At 41.8% G+C, this 20,150-nt stretch overlaps 1 protein-coding gene across 1 annotated transcript in view; it reads right to left on the reverse strand.

Annotated features, from left to right (window-relative positions):
- Atl1 (atlastin GTPase 1) overlaps positions 1-20,150 on the reverse strand; it is a 76,671-nt gene that overhangs the window by 3,943 nt on the left and 52,578 nt on the right. The window contains exons 8-14 of the mRNA XM_057782217.1: positions 13,019-13,111; positions 11,686-11,824; positions 5,487-5,614; positions 4,154-4,210; positions 3,667-3,738; positions 823-1,254; positions 187-201 (exon numbers count right to left, since the gene is read on the reverse strand). Of these exons, the coding sequence (XP_057638200.1) occupies positions 187-201; positions 823-1,254; positions 3,667-3,738; positions 4,154-4,210; positions 5,487-5,614; positions 11,686-11,824; positions 13,019-13,111 (936 nt within the window). The remainder of the gene's footprint in view (positions 1-186; positions 202-822; positions 1,255-3,666; positions 3,739-4,153; positions 4,211-5,486; positions 5,615-11,685; positions 11,825-13,018; positions 13,112-20,150) is intronic.

A 20,150-nucleotide genomic window follows, 5' to 3' on the forward strand; every position in this document is an offset into this window, starting at 1 on the left:
ACTAAATCAAGTACTCTTTAATGACACTTCTATGCAAATTAAATACAACAAAATATTTGGGATATGTTAAAATTCATACAAACATTTTAGAGAAGTATTTTCAAAGATATTCTGTAATATCTAGTCAGTTATAAAGTAGGAATACCACATTTACAAATAAGTTTTAATTAAAAAATGTTAACTTACCTCATTTGTGCTTCCCTGTGGCAGAGGCAATTTTAAAAGAAAGAAAAGTATTATATCTTGCTTAATAACATAATTTTCTACTTCATTTGCAATACCAATTGTGAGCATTAAGAACAAATTCTCCTGAAGATTTCAGTTTAGATTTTGCATTTTATCAAAATATTTTAAAGAACCAATTCTGTATTTCTGATAGGTTTTAACATTGTGTTCTAACAGGATTTTGAGGTTTACAGAGATAAAGTCTCTCAAGGCTAAAGACAGGTTGAGATAATGAGCAGCTGGGGCCCAAGAGGCGCTGCATTCATTCCATGTGCTCTTACCAGTTTATTTCAGCTTGATTGAAGGCACACAGCTCAGTAGTTACCATTCTGTTGCAGAGAAGTGTGCTCTTCATGCTGGGGCTGGGGGCTATGCTATTAGCTACCTCTAAACCTCGAATGTTCAAAGGCTTAAAGTGTTGAAATGTCTACTAAACAGTTGTGTAGGACATACTGTAGTTGTTCATATCCTGCCGTGTTGTAAAGTTTTAAAGAATAGGCCCAAGTCATATTCACTTGTGTATTTCTGATACTGAATGAAACACTAATTACACAGTGTGTGCAGAATTTATCTGAGGAAAATGGAAAGAACTCTTACCTGGTCCCACAAGGCTGCAGCTACCTGGTCGATTACAGCACCCAGCTCTCGGTACTCTCCAGAGTAGCGGATGTACGCCCAGGTGCACAGGGTGATGAGGGTCAGTCCCATGATCATGTTGCACAGACTGGCTATGATGTCCAGCCCAATGAACCCAGTCACACCAGCAATCACGTACGTGATAAAGATGACAACGAACAGTGTGGCTGGGGTGCGAGCTGCATGGAAGATATTTTTGCTGTCATTGTGCTTGATATACTGGATGTAAAGTTCATCTATCTCACTCTCCAGCTGCTGCAGGTACCGCCGGCTGAACTCCTCACCACCCATCTTCTTCACCCCTCGGAATAACTTCACAGATTCCTCTTTCAGCTGCAGGTGCTTGCTCTGCAGGTCGTTAGGGGCCAGAAATGGTTTGTCACCACCACAAATCTGTCAGAGAGAGAAGTGTTTGTTTATGGAACAGGGAGTATATGATCAACTGTACCCAAACTTTTCATTAGTAGGTGACTTTCTTAGAGCACACTGGAATTGCTGCATAGGAATGATGAATTGAGTGACAGACTACATTCCCATCCCTTAGGGACACTGCATGGTACAGTGTGAGCGACCTGCAGTCGCATAGACAATTACATGCACTACAGAATCCGGACTGTCCGTCGTTACTTTAGAGTCCATTTCTACTTATTAGAAGCTCACTGTAATACAGTATTCTGTTATACTAACTACAGTCTCATACCTCTTGCGTTTATGTTTTTGATTGTGTCAGGAAGACAAGTTGAATGAGTGACCTAAAACATCTAGGTTCATCTAGTACACAGTGATGCTTGCATGACAGAATTACTTGGTGATGCATTTCTCAAAATACAATCTGTCAAGCACCAGGAAGAAGGCTGCATATGTGTTGCTGGTTCAAATGGCTCCATATCCCTGAGGCATAACTATGAAAGGTGGCGGTAGAATGGCTTAGATAGGGTTTTTGTTGTTTTGCTTTGTTTGGGGTTTTTTGTTGTTGTTTTTGTTTTGTTTTTCGAGACAGGGTTTCTCTGTGTAGCCCATGAGCTCACTCTGTAGACCAGGCTGGCCTCAAACTCAGAGTTCTACCTGCCTCTGCCTTCCAAGTGCTGGGATTAAAGATGTGTGTCACCACCACCCAGCTAATAAAATCATTCTTAATTTTATTCTGTCTGTCTGTCTCTACGCACTATTGTAGCACTGGCACAGAACGTGCTCTGTAGACAGGTTGACCTCAAATTCACAGTGATCCACCTACTTCTGTGTCCTGTTGCTGGGGTGTACCACCATGCCCAGCCCCTCTCTCTTAAGATGCAACAAATAGTGTCTATGACTTAACCAAGTTCTTTAAGATAAAGAAGACATGACCCAACATGATTGCCAACTCCTTGTTAACAGAATGAAAACAAAGCTGAGAAAACTGCTTATATTGCACTTCTTCTAGAAGTCAAATGGTACTGGTTATTTGACCAATGAAGTTTAATTTAAAATCAGTACTATAAAACTCTTGAACAGGACTGGAGAGATGGCTCAGAGGTTAAGAGCACTGGCTGCTCTTCCAAAGGTTCAATTTCTAGCAACCACATGGTGGCTCACAACCATCCATAATGAGATCTAGTGCTCTTTTCTGGCGTCCAAGCATACATGCTGGCAGAACACTATACATAATAAAGATTTGTTTTTAAAAACCTCTTGAACAATGAAGTATATTTTCCTTAGCAGTTTCACAGTTTACTTTGAGCAGAGCCTACTGGATGTTTTCTTAGAGTACGAAGAAGTACACAGTATGTTCTTCAACTACATTTTCAAGTTTTTAGAAAGTTAGAAGGTAGGCTGGGGAGATGGCTCAGTGGGTAGGAGTAACTGCATATGCAAGGATGAGGACCTGAGCTCAAATCCCAACACCACATAAAACAGCGGGCACAGCTGCACACACCCATACTCCAGCATGGAGGGGTGGAGACAGGAAGGTCCTATAAGCTCACTGGCCAGCCAGCTTAGCTTCTGGTTCCCTGTGAGACCCTTTCTTAAAGGAGTAAGGTAGGGAGCACTAGAGGAAAGTACTTAACAGCTTCCACTGGCCTTCATGTGCATGTGTGTACCTCCCCCCCCCCATGTACATACAAAGTTACCAAGCAATTTTCAGCTAACCATGTCCTTAGCTTTGGCTATAGTTTTAGTATTGATAATACATCTAATTATCCTTTATATACCATATTTCTCTTGATTGCTAAGATTCCATCAATTTTAGATGAACTTTGGTCTTACAACTTTTAGGGGGAAATGATACTTATATTAGTTGAAACTAAATTGAGGAAATATACTATAAAAAATATTGGTTCCTGAGGCTTGGTTTTTATTTTTTTTACAAGTTTTAAGTGAAATAACAGACTGCGGAATCACATACGCACAGCAGAGAGGTGTATGCTACTGTCAGCCTCTAAAACTTCCCCTGGGGTGGTCTGGCCAAATACGACATGAATATTTTTGTTAGTAGAGAGCTAATTTTTAAATGCCTCTAAACTGCATTGTGTGTACCTTTTTCTTTTGAAACATGGTTTCATTTCACTGTACCCCAGGCTAGAATTAAACTCATTACAGGCCAGGTTGTCGTCACTTTCATGGCAATTCTTCTGCCTCAACTTCCATGCCCACTCTGTAATGTTCTGTTTGTAAAGTACCTTAGGAACACAGGACGTGTGATGTGTGCATACTGAGCTAAGTGACATTAAAGTCACCTCTTTGCATATGCGCATGGTGTGATGTGACATTAGAGAATAGGTTCTAAGAAGAAATACTGTTTATTGTTTTAAAATCCTGAATTCTTACCTCCTCCATCTTCTTGTTGTACGTGTCCTTGGCGGTTGCAACAGCTGCTAAATTGTTAGCTTCTGCTGTGGCCTTGGGACAAAGTGCACACTTTAATGTAAAGTGGAGTCATCTGTATCAGAGCATCACATGCAAGAAATGCTCCAGGGCCATCCATCAAGGAACCCGGAGTGTTTCTACCACATGTTCAAATCATTATTACCAACCTCTTAAGATGTACACAGCCTACATTTGTACTCAATAAGAATAATGATGTCCATTTGGATGACTTTCTTAAAAGTATACTAGTCTCATATGACAGTGGTGGGAGCATTGCATCAGCCAGGACAGGGCGAGTGGGTTCCTAAACAGACTCGGTACAAAGTGGATCTCCACCCAAGTAAAGCTGTTGTGTGGTGTGGAACATTCAGATGGACAACATGGGTGGGGTAGGCAAGTGATCTTCAGGTGATGCTCTGAAACCTCATTACTCCTGATGGATACGCACCTGTAGCATGGACTTGGGATGCGGTAACTCTTCACCTTGATAGATCTTTATGTATGCCTGAAACAAAAGAGTCGAGCATTTCATCCAACATTTCTCTTCTTAAGTTAACTTGTGTTTTAGGGTCTTGACAATTAAAAGTATTTTTAGGAACTATTGTTTTTTGTTTTTTAGCTATTCCTTCTTTCTGTAATGCTCTTTCCATACACAGCCACATGCCAATGCTGCTCTTCAGAAAGGTTCAATTCATCTCCCTTAAAAGCTTTCTCAGATCCCTCTGCTGGAGTAGCCTCCCTTTTCTGTGAGTCTGTGGCCTGCTTTTACCATAGGCTGCATAGACCTCATCTGCACAGGGATCATGAATCCAAACAGTGCGCTCATCTACAGGGTTAGACTAGAAATTAAGATACAACCATTGTGAAATGAAGGAAAAAAGATCACACAAAAAGGCATTTTAGATGTTAAAATATCAATTTTAAAAGCTGACATTTAATCTTGAAGCACTTAAAAAATCAGATTAATTTCTTCATTAAATATTTACGTCGGTAAAGGGCATTAGGTGCTATTAAAGTTAAGAGGTAAATACAGATTTAAAGTAATTCTACTAAAATTGCCTTTGGTGCAGAGAGCAGTTTGGAAGAATTCTTTCTCAGGAAGAGAATATAGTTGCTTTTGGATAATCTTAAAGGTGAAATTCAGTATGGGGGGCTCTGGAAAGCACTCCGATAAAGGTTGGTTAAACTCTTTGCATGCATGTATGTCTTTGTGAGTGTGTTACATCCTCACAAAGTTACAGACAGTTGTGAGCTGCCATGTGGGTGCTGGGAATTGAACCTAGGTCCCTTGGAAAAACAGCCAGTACTCTTAACCACTGAGCCATCTCTCCAGCCCCAAAGATTTTTTTAAAAAATATTTATTTATTATGAGTACAATATTCTGTGTATATGCCTGCAGGCCAGAAGAGGGCACCAGACCTCATTACAGATGGTTGTGAGCCACCATGTGGTTGCTGGGAATTGAACTCAGGACCTTTGGAAGAGCAGGCAATGCTCTTAACCACTGAGACATCTCTCCAGCCCATGGTTCAACTCTTTGATACATTTTTATTTCAAAGTAATACATTTTTATTTCCCTCAAGTTAAAAACAAATGGTAAATTTACTACCAAGAAGATTTTATTTCCTCAAACAGCTGCTTCTCTAGGTGTGTCATGGTTTTCCAAAGCCTTTTTATGGGCGCCTTGTCCTTTCACCCCACAGAGTTTCTATGTGGAGGATGCATACCCCAGGGCATGCCAGAGGAAGGGACTCACAAGAGGTATAGAAACGAAGGGATACCTTGAAGTACTCCAGCAGACCTCGGCAGGTGATTTTATTCCCATTGATCTCTTTAATATCCAGACTCTCAGGACTAAGGAGCCAAGGAATCAGGATTTTCAAGTTTTTGATGAATTCGTCATCTATTTCTACAATTGAAAGCAAATTCACCATTATTTAAAAAACCCAGTCCAATCCTCTGTGTCACAGAATGAAACCTCCATTTCCTTGGCCACAGTGGAAAATGGTGCCACTGGCTTCCTGTAACTTAGCAACTCTGAAGACCTGTTACGGGGCGTGGTTCTTCTTGATGCACGTCCACTCTTGGTGCCTTTATCGCCACTCGTGTCGTATACCTATGAAGAATCCTTAACATTAAATGTTCAACATTTTATAGCCCCCCTTTTTTGAGTTTTTGAGATAGGATTTCTCTGTGTAGCCCAGGCTGGCCCAGACCTCATTTCTGCAGCATAATCGCTGGTGAAAAACTCAGAGATTCACCTGCCTCTGCCTCCCAAGTTGCTCGGATTAAAGGCGTGTGCCTCCACCTCCCAGTGTTACAGCTTATTTATCTAAGTATTTCATGTAGTCTGAGACCTTTGGGTCTTATGGTTATGTGTAGAGGCTCAAAAATGGGGAAGCTGGGTGTGGTGGTGTGCACCTATAGTTCCAAATATTTGTGTAGCTGACTCAGGATCATTTGAGCCCACCTATTAAGGTCCACCTTGGTTACTAACAAGACCATGACCTGTCCTAGGGCCTCACTATGTAGGTATCTAATTTGCAGGGATGCTCATCTCTGCCTCCTGCATGCTCATGTTATAGAAGTGTGCAACTACGTCAATATAAGTTCCTAAGTAATGGCTTCTAAGTAATGATTATGACATTATTATTATTAATAGAATATATCAGTTTTTAAAATGTGTATATAATAAAGTGTTCTTTAAAAATCACTTTCATACACACACACACACTTCTATCCAGATTTTCTTATGAAATTGTAATGGGATGAAAACATTCCTAGGTCCACTGCACCAGAAAGGTAACTATTATTAAAGCAATCAACACATTTGGGCATAATGTGCTCTGAAGATAGTGAGACATCTCTGCCTTCCTTGGGACCACTGTATACCATTCTAACTATGGTTCCAGAAAATAACAATATAGTAATAGTAGACAATATTATTTTACCACAGTAAATTCAGTCTGGAACATGGTTAGATAAATTCAGATCAGCTTCCATAGGGTCCTGTGAGTGTCCAGTGGATGTGTGTACGTGGATGAACACTCAAGGCTCCAGAGGGTCCTGTGAGTGTGCAGTGGATGTGTGTACGGGGATGAACACTCAAGGCTCCAGAGGGTCCTGTGAGTGTGCAGTGGATGTGTGTACGGGGATGAACACTCAAGGCTCCAGAGGGTCCTGTGAGTGTGCAGTGGATGTGTGTACGGGGATGAACACTCAAGGTGATGTTGTAGTTTCATCATCTAGTCAATAAGTTATGCTTCAAGATAGCAAAAACTACTTGGGAAGCCAGGCCTGGGACAACATGGTAGTTACCTAAGTTACCAGATACACACTCCATACAATGTATCCTTTATAAATAATTCTATAGAGTAGGACCACTAGTATATGATTTGGAGTATAAACTAACGAAGGACAGTAACTTCTCAAGATTACCTGCCAAGTCATTAGAAATACTTTTTTCTTTTTAAGAAAGAATTGTCTCGATTGGCATTAACTCTAATAACTGCTGCTAAGGAAGCTGCCCCACAGTGTATGTTGTGGTTACCGACTGTTCAATACAACCCCTTGCTGGTTAGGAGACTATTTACTGTGCTAGCAGAGGTACTCAATTCAGTAAGAGCTAGATGAATGGACTGTGAATGAACACGACTCAACACTTTTGACCTCTGGGGTTCAGTGTGTAGGACATTCCTTCATTAGTAGCAATTAATCATAACATTTTAAAGAACACTGTAAATACTGTTATTTATGGGGCTATTAAAGATGGCAATAATTGCAATTCTTTGTAGGACAATTATTAGTGTTGATTATGAACTAGAAAGTTATTTCTGCCTGTGAAATAGCACATAAGAACCTCCTACAAAAGCCCACAGACATATCTTTGCTAAAGACAACCACTCTCATACCAGCTCTCTGAAGAGTACCATGGCTAGGCCATAAGGGACCCAGGGTAAAGTCATCGAATTATAAGATTCAGGGTTTGTATGTTTGTTGCTGTTCTTTCCATAATAACCAGAAACTGCAAATGTGGTACATTTACACAACGGTATATAACTCAGCCATTTAAAAAAAAGAAATCATGAAATTTGTAGATAAATGGATGGAGTTAGAAAAGCTCATCCTGAGCAGTGTAGCACAGGCCCAGAAAGAGAGATGTGGTGTAGATTTGCTTATGTAGTGACAGCAGCTGTTAGGTCAATGATAACCCAGCTACCATCCATAGAACCACAGAGGTTAGGTACAGAGAAAGGTATTGGGGAAACAAACAGATCTCCCTAGGAAAGGGAAAGAGAATAGATGTTTACAGATTGATGGGAGGGAGAGTGGACTGGAGGGCCAAGTGGGGAGGAGGGTATGGGAAGAGACAGCTAGAATTAAGGGCCGTCTGGAGGGTAGTACGGGAACCTAATACAGGAGAAGCTTCCTAAAATATACATATATGAAGGAGATCTAAATGAAATTGCCAAACAATGAGAGAAACAGAACCCCAAATGTATATCTCTCATCGCCAAATGATGTTTCCAGTACTGTGCTGTGGGACAATGATTCGTACCCTGTCAATTGTATGTTAATAAAACACTGATTGGCCAGTAGCCAGGCAGGAAGTATAGGCATGACAACCAGACAGGAAGTAGAGGCTGGTCAATGAGAACAGAATTCTGGGAAGAAGAAAGTCTTGGTCTGCAGTCCTGACCTAGCCACAGAAGAAGCAAGATATGACTGTCTCACCGAATAAAGAACTGACCCACGTGGCTAACATAGACAAGAATAATGGGCTAATATAAGTTTATATTATATAAGTTATAAGAGTTAATAAGAAGTCTGAGCTACTAGGCCAATTAGTTTATAACTAATGTAGACCTCTGTGTGATTTCTTTGGGACTTAAAGACTGCAGGAACCGGGCAGGACAAAAACTCAGACAACAGTACTGACTGTATTACATCTAATTGAGTTGATGACCAAAGGGATCCCATGAGAACCCCTAGACAGCTCAGGCTGTTGCCAAGGGTAGCTCTCCACAAGCTGACATCAAGGCCACACTGCTGAAGACAACACCTGCACAACACATTGAGCATGAAGAAGTCAAGCTGGCCTCCATAGAGCCTTCACCCCTACATGTTAGCATCTGGTAGGAAGGAACTCTCTCACACTGCCAACCCTGCCACAAACCCTTTAATCTACAATGGTGTCCCGACTGCAAGATATGCCAGTGCAATGCTGGCACGAAGTTTGTGGGAGTAACCAACCAATATCTGACTTGGCAAAGTCCCATTCCAAGAGACGGAACCATACCTGACACTGCTTGGGTGACCAAGAACCTAAGACTAGATACCCCAGGGACCTAGGGTAGAACCAAATACCACAGCTCAAAAATAAAGCCCTAAAATGACTCCTAGTGACACTTGCTCAGCCATCAGAGAAGCTTCCTCCACCAGCAGATGAGAAGAGCAGCAGAGCCAGAGTGGGAGACCTTGGCACACTCAGCCCTAAACAGGACGTCGCCATCAAACCCTCCCCGCAGAGCTCAGGAACACTCGAAGAAGAAGAAAGAGTGTAAGGTGATGGAGGACACCAAGAAAATAAGGCCCTGGAAATCAATATGACCAACACACATAAGAACTCACAGAGACTGAAGCAGCATGCACAGGGCCTGCAGGGTCTACAGCAGATGGGGTCCCAGAGCGGATAAGAGAAGTGGACACAGCCCCTATTCCTAAGCCAGAAGCTCCCTTCAAATGAAAAATTTTTTTCCTCCAAGGGAGTCTCTTCCTAAGGGAGGCTGTGTGCCCAGCAGTGGATGCCGACAGAAATGACCTCAGTGGCAGTTTTGACAGGTCCTTGTCTCATAATGTTATGTCAGTGCTCTTTTTTAAAACAATTATTTTTCTTTTTTTTTTAAAAAAAAATATTTTGTATACAATATTCTGTCTGTATGTCTGCAGGCCAGAAGAGGGCACCAGACCTCATTACAGATGGTTGTGAGCCACCATGTGGTTGCCGGGAATTGAACTCAGGACCTTTGGAAGAACAGGCAATGCTCTTAACCACTGGGCCATTTCTCCAGCCTGTCCAATTATTTTTCTTTTAATTATATTTTTTTCTTCTCTCTTAACTCTACAGTTCCTTTGTGAGTAAACGCACGAGTCTCTTTCCTGTGTCTTCTCCTCAGCTCTTTTCCTTCTATTTGTCTTGTCTGATTCTGATGTGTTAGTTTTTGCATTATCTTTTTTATTATCATCCCATAGAAGCCTGTTTATTTTATAATGAAAGACAGAAAGGGAGTGGATCCTGATGGGAGGGGAAGATGGGAGGGGTTGGGAGGAACAGAGGGAGGGGAAACTAAAAATCAGGATATATTATGGGAGAAAAAAATCTATTTTCAATAAAAGAAAAAAAACATTCAATGTTGGATGGAAAAATACTGTAGATAACAGATTTTCAAAATTGCCAAAGCAGACACTGAGAAAAAGTAGAACATTTCTGTACACAAGGTAGATTTAGCAGAAGTCCTATAAGCTATACAAACCTTATTAAAATGGAACTTTGAGGGCAACTGAAACCAGTTTCATTTCTCTTTCTCCTGGGCTAGCTACTCTGCAGACTTGGAGCTGGCAGATGGTTGTGGTTAACTGCATAGGCCAATGTCTATGTGGACATATAGATACAACTAGATGAGGAACAAATTATCACAAAATAGCCGTGTATATCGGTGTAATTTTTCTAATCCTTCCTAAGCTGGGGCACTGCATGGGCTGCAGCTGCTCGCTACTGTAAGGGACACCAGGCCAGCGGCCTCTTCTTCATAGGGAACTCTTGTTCAGCATCTCACCCCCACCCGTTTATGGCTCCCAGTTCCAGAGAAGAAAGACAGGCTTTATGGAAGCCTGCTCTTTGTGTAACTTATTCAAGACACACTGAAGTCCTTAGTCATTTCATAATAGAGAGGGCCATGCGTCCTCTAGTGGGTTAGGGTTCAGAAGCAACAGGGAGATCACAGGCTCCTGGCACCCACGTTTGTGTCGGGTGCCCACTGCCATCTGCTGCTGTAAAAGCAGAGAAAACAGTAGGATTCTTGGTGTAGAAAAGTAAGGCCGATGGCTGAGAAATTTAGAATTCTGCTTATTATGTCAACTGCCAATGTTACAGATAAAGGTGTCAGATAATCCCATGGACACGAGGGAAAATACTTTTGCTGATCAATTCTGCTATAATTTCTAAAATGTTGTCATTTTTAAAATGCAATTTAAAATCCCTTTGACAACAATTGTCTGAAAACAATTAGTAATGTCACTGACTCACCCCTGGCATAATGTTAAAATAGAAAAGCCATAAGTTAGACAAGAAAGTGTGCATTTCATGGTATGTTCAATGGTAGGCTCACAAGTAAGAAGTCACAACTGCCCTGAACTACCTCAGATTAACCACACAGCAAATGCTACAGACAGCGCTTATCTTTTCAAACAGGAGTCAGCCTCGTAGTGCAGATTACACTACGAGAGAATAAAAGCAGTGCTTATTATTCTGTTTAGAGAAACTTGTTCTTCTCTGGAGAGGACTTTATTCTTTAGTGAAATTTTTATAATTTGTTAAATTCTTCCATAGTTAAAGAGCCAGGATTCAGTATTGAATGCAGTGTTTGCTTTCAGTCTCTAAATATATATTTCAACAAATGCAATATTCCAAAACCAGACATTTTTCTATTTGAATCGCTGTAAATAAAGGACACTAAGCACACGGAAGCAGCTTCCAGAGCGCAGGGGTGAGGGGATGAGGGCTGCGGCCTGTTGCTGGTAGCCGCAGGCTCTCACAGCTGCCTCAGGGACCTCCAGCACCAAGCCCGCTCCCCAGTCCTCTTGCCAGGACCCTGTCATCCGCCTCACATTAGTGCAGGAGCTGAGCCAGAGCCACAAGCGCGCGGAGCCGACTCCAGAGCGATAAGGGACACAAACAAACTCATTAAAAGGCAGACAAACCTTTTAGTTTTCCATCAAAGTTTGGGTTCGTAGCTACCTTTAGGCCAGGATGAGGTAGGAGGAAACAGGAGATGTTGGTGAAGCAGGAATGGATGTGCTTCCTGACATTCTGTAGTTCTTCATGCTGGTTCCCCGAGACCTGCGGGAAGTCATTCTGATGCTCAACTGCTGGAGACAAACTGAATCGAGGATTTGCTCTGCCTGTCTGCTTCCATGCTGAGAAAACGGCACAATGTCCGTGTAGCAAGTGTGTGCAATCGGCACACTTTACATATCTGAGTGTAGCAAGTGTGTGCAATCGGCACACTTTACACATCTGAGTGTAGCAAGTGTGTGCAATCGGCACACTTTACATATCTGAGTGTAGCAAGTGTGTGCAATCAGCACATTTTCATATCTAAGTGTAGCAAGTGTGTACAATCAGCACACTTTACAAGCCTCTGTCTTCCTACAAAACAATGTTGTCAGTTCTATCACAGCAATGTCTAATCTCTGGGACAAATTTCTCTCACAGTTGGCTTTCTGTTGCTGTGCTAAACACCATGACCAAAAGCAGCTGGGGAAGAAAAGGTTTGTTTCCACTTCACTTTCTATTCCGTCACCAAGAGAAGTCGGGCCAGCATCCCAGGACAGGAATCCGGAGGCGGGGTCTGAGGCAGAGGCCATGGAGGAGGGCTGCTGGCTTGCTTGCCCCTAGTGACACAGTCACTTTTCTTTCTAAACAACCTAGAGCCACCTGCCTGTGGTGTGAGGGGGCACCACCCACAGAAGGCTGGACCCTCCCACACACTTGGCTACAGGCCAGTCTGATGAATGAATTTTCTCAATGGAAATTCTCTCTTCCCACATGACCCTAGCTTGTATGAAGCTGATAGTAACAAATAAATAACCAGCTCCATGCTTGAATCCTAAAATGGCATTTGAATAGCTAGTCATTTCAGACAAACCTAAATAACCCATCCCTTTTAGACATGTGTTTAACAGTTTGTAGGAAGGACACAATGAGATAATTATTTAACCTGCCAGTAAAACGTGAATCTAGACATTTACACTGCAGTCTTACACTGCTTTGCATCTTCAAGGTAAAGTTTTTCCTGGAGGAACAAGTACCAAAGAAGTATCTACAAAATCATCTACCAAAGAAGCATCTGTATCAGATTCATAGACAATAACTTTAAAGTACAATTCTATAGTTTATTACAAATCTATCTTGAGTTATTTGTTAGAGAAACTGCAAGGGGCAAATGAAATTGTGGCTCCTGAGAGAAGTAATTCAACAGAAATACTTGAGCTTATTCTGGAGAAAGGGCACGCACCTAAATAGTTAACCAACCTTGAGTCGTTTTTCCAAGAACTTGGCGCCACCATCGGCTCCATATGAAAATTCGTATGGGAAACTCCAGTCTCGAACGAGAAATATCAGACTCTGGAAAGTAGTAAGAAGGGTGTATAAGAGCACTTGGGGGTTACAGTCCTCTGCTTTTCACTGGAGCCAGTCGTATTACTGCCTCTTAACCGTGTTCCTTTTGTAGAACTAAAAGCAAATATCAAGTCTTAGAAAGTTTCTTAGCAGTCCGCAGGGAGCTCATCACGCTTCCACAGTGTGGGGACAGCAAGCTGCCTGCTCACTCCAGGATGAATGCATCCCGCTGAGATGAGGGGCAGGCATACAGTCATGACTCACCATTAAGCTGTCTGAATGGAGCCATAATTATATTTCATGTGGGGTGTTCCTATGACTGACTCTCTCTCTCTCTCTCTCTGTGTCTCTGTCTCTGTCTCTTTCTCTCTCCCATTTCATTCTTTCTTTCTTTTTATGGTTATGGCAGAATATATGCATTAGATACCAGATCAGCTTTAAAGAGAGTAAAACATTGGAGTCCAGGCTATGCAGACCAGGCTGGTGTTGAACTCACTATGAAGATTAGGCTATCAATAAGATCACAGCAATCCTCCTGGCAAGCATCTCTACCAGCTTTAAATTTTGTTTTCTTTTTTAAATTTTAATGATTTATTTATATTTCATGTGCAATGGTGTTTTGCCTGCATAAATATCTGTATAAGAGTGTCAGATCCCCTAGAACTGAAGCTACAGACAGTTGTTAGCTGCCATTGAATTGAACCCAGAGCCTCTGGAAGAGGAACCAGTGCTTTTAACCACTGAACCATCTTTCCAATCCTTTTTGTTTTCTTTTTTAAGGTTTCCTTTATAAACTTCTTGTGTCTATGTGCATGTGTGTAGAGGTCAAAGGACAACCGGTGACAGCTGTTTTTTTCTTCCTACCATGTGGGTTCCAGGGATAATACTCAGTTGATAGCCTTAGCAGCACACACCTCTACTCTTGAGTCATCTCTCGAGCCCTACACCAGCTTTTTCCTAAATTTATTTTAATATTTTTATAAAAATGATAGTATGCATTTTTATAAAATTTCAAAATCCAGAGAATAATAATTAAGATGCATTCCAAATTTCAAAAGCAACTACAGCTAACACTTAGTGAAGTTTATACACAAGGAGTAGGACAAGGGAAAAAGAAAGGCAATTTTATATAAAAAATCATGAGAATATCAATGCCACAGCCAAAGTGAAAAGTTTTACATTAAAATATAATTGAAATTAAATGTCTAGGAAACTTAGGATGGCATTTAAGATAGTGATGAATTTCAAGGAATTAAATTTTCACCACCAGTTCACAAACTGTTCACTTTAAAATCTTCTGTGTTGAAATATATTCTGCATACAGAAAAACACATGTAATCGCAAGGCTTAACATTGTCAGAAACTGAGCACGCCATGTAACCAGCCCCTACATGGTAAAACATTGTCTATCATCCCTGAAGTTCCCACCCCAGCTTTCTTCCCTTCCACCTCTGCCTGGAGGGCAGCACTATTGTGACTTGGAAATAACAGGTTAGTTTTCATGTTTTCATTCAGCACCGCATCTGTGAAATTCACCATTCTGCAGCAGGACTATTCCCATTCAGAGTCAGCACTGCACAACATTCCGTTACGTTAGTGACATGCTTAACCCTTAGCTTCCTGCCATGAGGAAATTCGACTTCTCAGGCTTCCTCTTATCTTTCCTTCCAGCTCCTATTTATTTTTCAAGTAATAACTTTGAAATAACAATACAAGAAGTTTGAGTATAAATGGTTAAAATACAACAGACACTGGCAGCTCTGTCAAACGCATGTAGAAATCATAAGGTAATTCTGTGGGTTCAATTGCCTATGTCCCCAGGTTGTTCTGTACTTCCATTTCCCCATGATAATACTTTAAATACCAGAACTTGATGAAGTTCTTATATTATAAATAATGAGATCCAATTCCAACACAATTAAGTTAAAAAGCACAGACCGTCTTACTGATTCTATAACTGGTAAGATCAGAGCCTTTTCTCATCTAATTACTCCTTTCACGTGATGGTCAAGATGATCACTGAGATTCTGAAGATCACATAAGATTAACACAGCTGTGCAGTTCAGTTTTTAATGATCGTTCCACAAGCAAAGTTCCAGGGTGATGTGGAATGTCCTTCTCTATATATGCTGCTTTTATTGGTTAATGAATAAATCTGCTTTGACCTATGGCAGGGCAGAATATAGCTAGGTGGTAAACTAGAACAGAGATATATAGAGTAGATGAAGTCAGAGAGATGCAATGTAGCTGTCGAAGGAGACAGATGCTGCATCCTTACCAGTAAGCCACAGCCTCGTGCTGATACATAGAATAGAAATGGGTTAATTTAAGATGTAAGAGCTAGCTAAAAATATGCCTGAGTCATTGACTGAACAGTGTTGTAATTAATACAGTTTCTGTGTGATTATTAGGGTCTGGGTGGCTGGGAAATGGACGAGCAGTCTCGAACGCCCAGTCCTGAAGTTACCACTGTGGTCAGAGGGATGAGGGGGTCTGAATGGACTTCTCTCTGTAAGGGGTGGGTGGCACCCCCTGCACCTGAACCAATGAGAGCAGATTCCCCACTGAAAGGAGTTCGACTAATACTAGAAGTGGAGACTGGGGACCAGACAGAAAAGCACAGGTCTCTATTGCTGTACTAAAGTGCTTTGCCTTATCATAGACTGCAAGCCTCTGGAAGAAAGACTGAATCGTTTGCTTGCTCATTATTAGAATAAACACAGTGCAGGCTCCATACTAGGGTTTTCATCAGTCAAACTGCCATATTGTGGTGCTGGGGTTGGCCCCAAGCCCCACACTCAGCAGGTCACCAGCAATCTTTACAGGAGAGCTAGGGTTGCTTCACTTTCTGACTGCTCTCATTCTTGAGAAGGTCTTCTGCTTATTTTATAGCTGTTGGACAAATTAGCTAGAAATAAAATTCTTGAGTGACCCTGTTTATTGAATGGTACTATGGTAAATTCTATGGGAATTATTTATCTTTGAATACACTAAGTACATCAGTATTTTCTAATGTTGACTGGAACGCACCATTATTTCCTACAGAGCTGCTATAAAGAATGTGTCTACCATCTTTTAAAATATCTTCTCTCTACTACATTTATTCCATTAGCTTCTTAGAGGCTCTGATTTTGCCATGTAGTACACAAGACTACACAAGGGTGTAGAGCCTGAGGTTTGTATAACTTGTGGGGCAGGGGAGACTCTCTGTAAGGAAAATAATATAAAAGTCTTGGGGACAGTCCGATAAATATCACAAATATACAAAAACCTAGACAAATAACTAATAAAGCTTTATCACATTTCGTTCTTGAAAGGTGTTACAAGTTCTGCCTCCCTCCATCATCACCCCTACACACACACACTGAGGCAAGACCTTATTATGTGTCCCTGATTGGCCTGGCTCTAGATATGTAAACCAAGCTGTCCTCAAACTTGGATTCAGATAATCACTACAATGTCAGCTCCAAGTTCACTGATTCACCCAGACGCAGAGTCAAGCACTTCTCTAGTTTCTTCAGTTCAACACTGTAACGTCAACAAAACCAGTGCTGGATGAAGCTGACTTGCTCATTATTCCTAGGTCTTTTCAGTGGGCAAAGCTAGTATTTGTGTGAGTGCAAGTCTACATGTGTGTGTATGTGATAGAATATTGCCTTAATTCATGCTGGTGTGTGCATTTTAAACACTTAGATGGATTAAACTGAGTTAGACAAATGATAGGCCTATGCAATTTTATCCTACAAATGGCCTTTTTATTTGAATAATTATTATTATGCATATCCAGTATAAAATATGTGAAATTAATACTCTCTGAAATAATAATCTCTGAAGGAAAAACTGATTTAGAATCAGTGGCTAGTAAATATCTGAACTAGTCTTCAGTGTGTCTAATCAATCAGTTTCAGTTTTAGCTTCAGTTTCAGGAAGGGAAAAGTTCTAGAAGTTACTTTGAGACTATAAACAACAGCTTGCTTCAGTCAACAGCCAGGAAAAGCCAACCTACCAGCAAGACTCATACTTTGAGAAAAGCAAACTGATGACCTTGTTTTGTGGGTTACAGAGGCAAGAGTGGGCAGTGCTGGTCCCACAGCGTGTCTTCTGCTGAAGCATGCTATGTGTTCAAGGATGCGGGCAGGCTGACTCCAGCCACTGTTCCCTGCGCACATCCCCCTCTGCCTGACTGACATGAGGGAAGTAGATACTCTGGCAAAAACATACAAACCACAGAGCTTCTGCCCTAAGACCTGAGTTAACTAATGAGCTGGGATATGACTATTAAAATAGCAGGTCATAAGTTATAGTTAACAAGCGCTGGGGGATAGGAGCAGGAGGAGAAGGCGGCACAGCTAGGTCCACGCTTTAAGCCTGTGGCCTGGGGAGAGCCCAGCTCTGCACTGTTATCCGTGTATGCAGGATTAAGTTTCTAAACTACTGTTCAGACATTTCCTCACTGGACAAAAAAGAGAAAGACATTGAGAAGTAATAATACTAGCACAGTGAGCACTAATCTGAATAATGAATGAGACATGCTTTTGCACAGTGCCTGGACTAAAACAAGCACTGGTCAGATGTTGCCTTCCTCCAGTAATTGCATTCCACAACCTAAATGTGGAAACCAAGAGAACTTTGGCCTGAACCTCGACCCAATTCTGGGTTGCCAGATAAGTAATTCTAACTTATGAAGCTCTTCGATAACCTAAGTTGCTGCCTGAACAGAACCTAAGTAGGGTAGGTAGTTTTCCCAGGTAGCTGTCGCTTGGCCCCACATATTAATCTCAATCTCTAGCAGGCAGGCAGTAACCTCTCTTTCTCTCAGCGAGGTCAGGTATTTCTCTGACATTATTTGGCAGTTCCAATTATCACAGATTTTTGCCCAAGAATGTTTCAATGTGGCTTGAATCACTACCAAGGAATTTTGCCAGTAAACATCTTAAATCAGGGGAATAGAGTGATCGTGAACGTAATTAAGTCAACCAGAGTCAAATAAATTCTGATTGTCTGCATAGAGGCCTGATATGAATGAGAAATTATGACAATTTCTAATTGCTTGTGCCATGTATTTCCTTACTACACACACAACACTCAGTTTCATTGAGAGCCTGCTTAGACCACTAGCCATTACACTTCCACTCAGACTTGTGAACTCTCTACTTTTATCTACCAGAGAGGATTAAGTTCTATCCTGATGTCAAAGGCGCTGGTGGGATGAAGGAAGATGGTTAAGGATGTTTTGCACAGGCCAGGAGGCAGCTCAGGGGAGAGCGCTTGCCTCATGTGTGCAAGGTTCTGGGTTTGACCTACATACTGCAAAAAGGGAACAGAGAACATGGAAAAGGGTAGGAAAAAGTAACTGACAAAGAAAGTACTAGTGCTGAGGCGATGAGTAAGAGACCAGAGGTCAAAGGTCCTCAACTACATGGTCAGCCCAGTGCTGCATGTAGGAAGCACATCTTAGAATAAACATTAGAGAAACCAGGACTGTCAATCACGAGGGCCTATTTTCTTCAAGAGAAGGAAATGCATGACACCTAATCACATGGAATGCCAGAGTGAAAAGTGGTCGGTCCGTCAGACAATTTGGTGATCCTTTGCTATTCTATCAGGACCAGCCTCCACCTGAATCTTGAGCTTTGTCTCTCAGTGAACAGAAAGAATTTCTATGACAGAGGCCCCATGGGCTTTGCATCCTCACAATAGAATCTGTCCTTATGCTTATCACAGCTCCTACCTGTAGGCCCTGTCTATCAGCCAATAGAATTCATTCTTGTTGTAAAGGTCACAGGTCACAAGTTCTCCTGTTAAAATGTGAAAGAAACGTAAACTGCGAGGTCAGTCTCTGGAAGGCCATGGCCCAGTGTCTGCAAAGATGGCACTGTCCTGAGTTTCGTCCTTCATCTCTTGTGAGGATCATTTCCCCCACTCTCCCCACACAGACCATGAGGTGTGCCAGGCTAAGGGGGGTCCTGGACCTGGGATGTTAGGTATGTGCCGCTTTCACTGGCATTCACAATGTCAGCATGGTTCACTATTAAGCAGCAATCTCAAAAGGTTTCCCTACTATTTGTTTTTAGGTCACTGACATAATTCCTGTCTGTCTGTCATCTATCTATGTATCTATATCATCTATCTTTCTATCTGTTGGTTAGTCTTCGTGTTGGTTTATGTGTTAGGAGCAGTGACATCTGCTGGCAAAACTTAAGGTTCCTTTCTAGAATTTACAGTCTAGATTCAATGGTCTTGAGCGTAGAAAAGTCAAAGCAATATTGCAATTGCCACTCAACTCTCCAACTACCGCCTAACAGACGAATTAAAAAGAAACAAGCACATAGAAAGTATTGTGAACCAGGCTGGAGACTATAAAGCAGGATTGGTTTTGTTCTCCCTCGCCACCTCCTCTGCTGCTTCCCTGGCTTTCAGGGTCCAGATCTAGACTCCTTCTAAAGAGCCCTCAATGTAAGTCTGTATAGAATATCTTCTGGGCATCTTGAATGCAACTTGACAGACCTCTGAGTCAAATCTACAAACTGAGGCCACCCCGGATCCACCCTCACAAGTGTGAGTGAGTGGCTTCAGATCACCTGTCACTAGGCAAGAGAAAACAGCTCAGTCTGCTATCAAAGAGCTTCTCACTTATGCGGCCCTCTGTCGACTGTTGTTTCTCCTGTGGGCCCAGACTCCCTCAGCTTATGATCCTCCTTGGTGTCATGCACAGCTAGAGCTATGGATTCCTCCGACCAGCTCTGGATGAAGGAATTAACTTTCAGATAGTGTGAAACTTGTTTCCTCTTCCAGGCACTGTCAGAAGGAGGCCTGACTCAGTCCTAACTCTTGTCCTGGGAAAGAAGGGCAGGATTTGAAGTACTGTAGACACAACTGACAATACTTAATCCAAGCACAAATGCTACCTTGATGGATCTGCTGACCCCAGCATTATTGGAGTTTTCAGGGCAAGTCTGGCCATCCATCCATCCTCTCAATATGCCAGAAAAAGAGATAAAGCACAGAGAAGGGAGATGTCCTTAATGTAGCTACACTGGGAAGA

The sequence above is a fragment of the Chionomys nivalis genome, chromosome 10, assembly GCF_950005125.1.
Source record: "Chionomys nivalis chromosome 10, mChiNiv1.1, whole genome shotgun sequence".
NCBI classification, from domain to species: Eukaryota; Metazoa; Chordata; class Mammalia; order Rodentia; family Cricetidae; genus Chionomys; species Chionomys nivalis.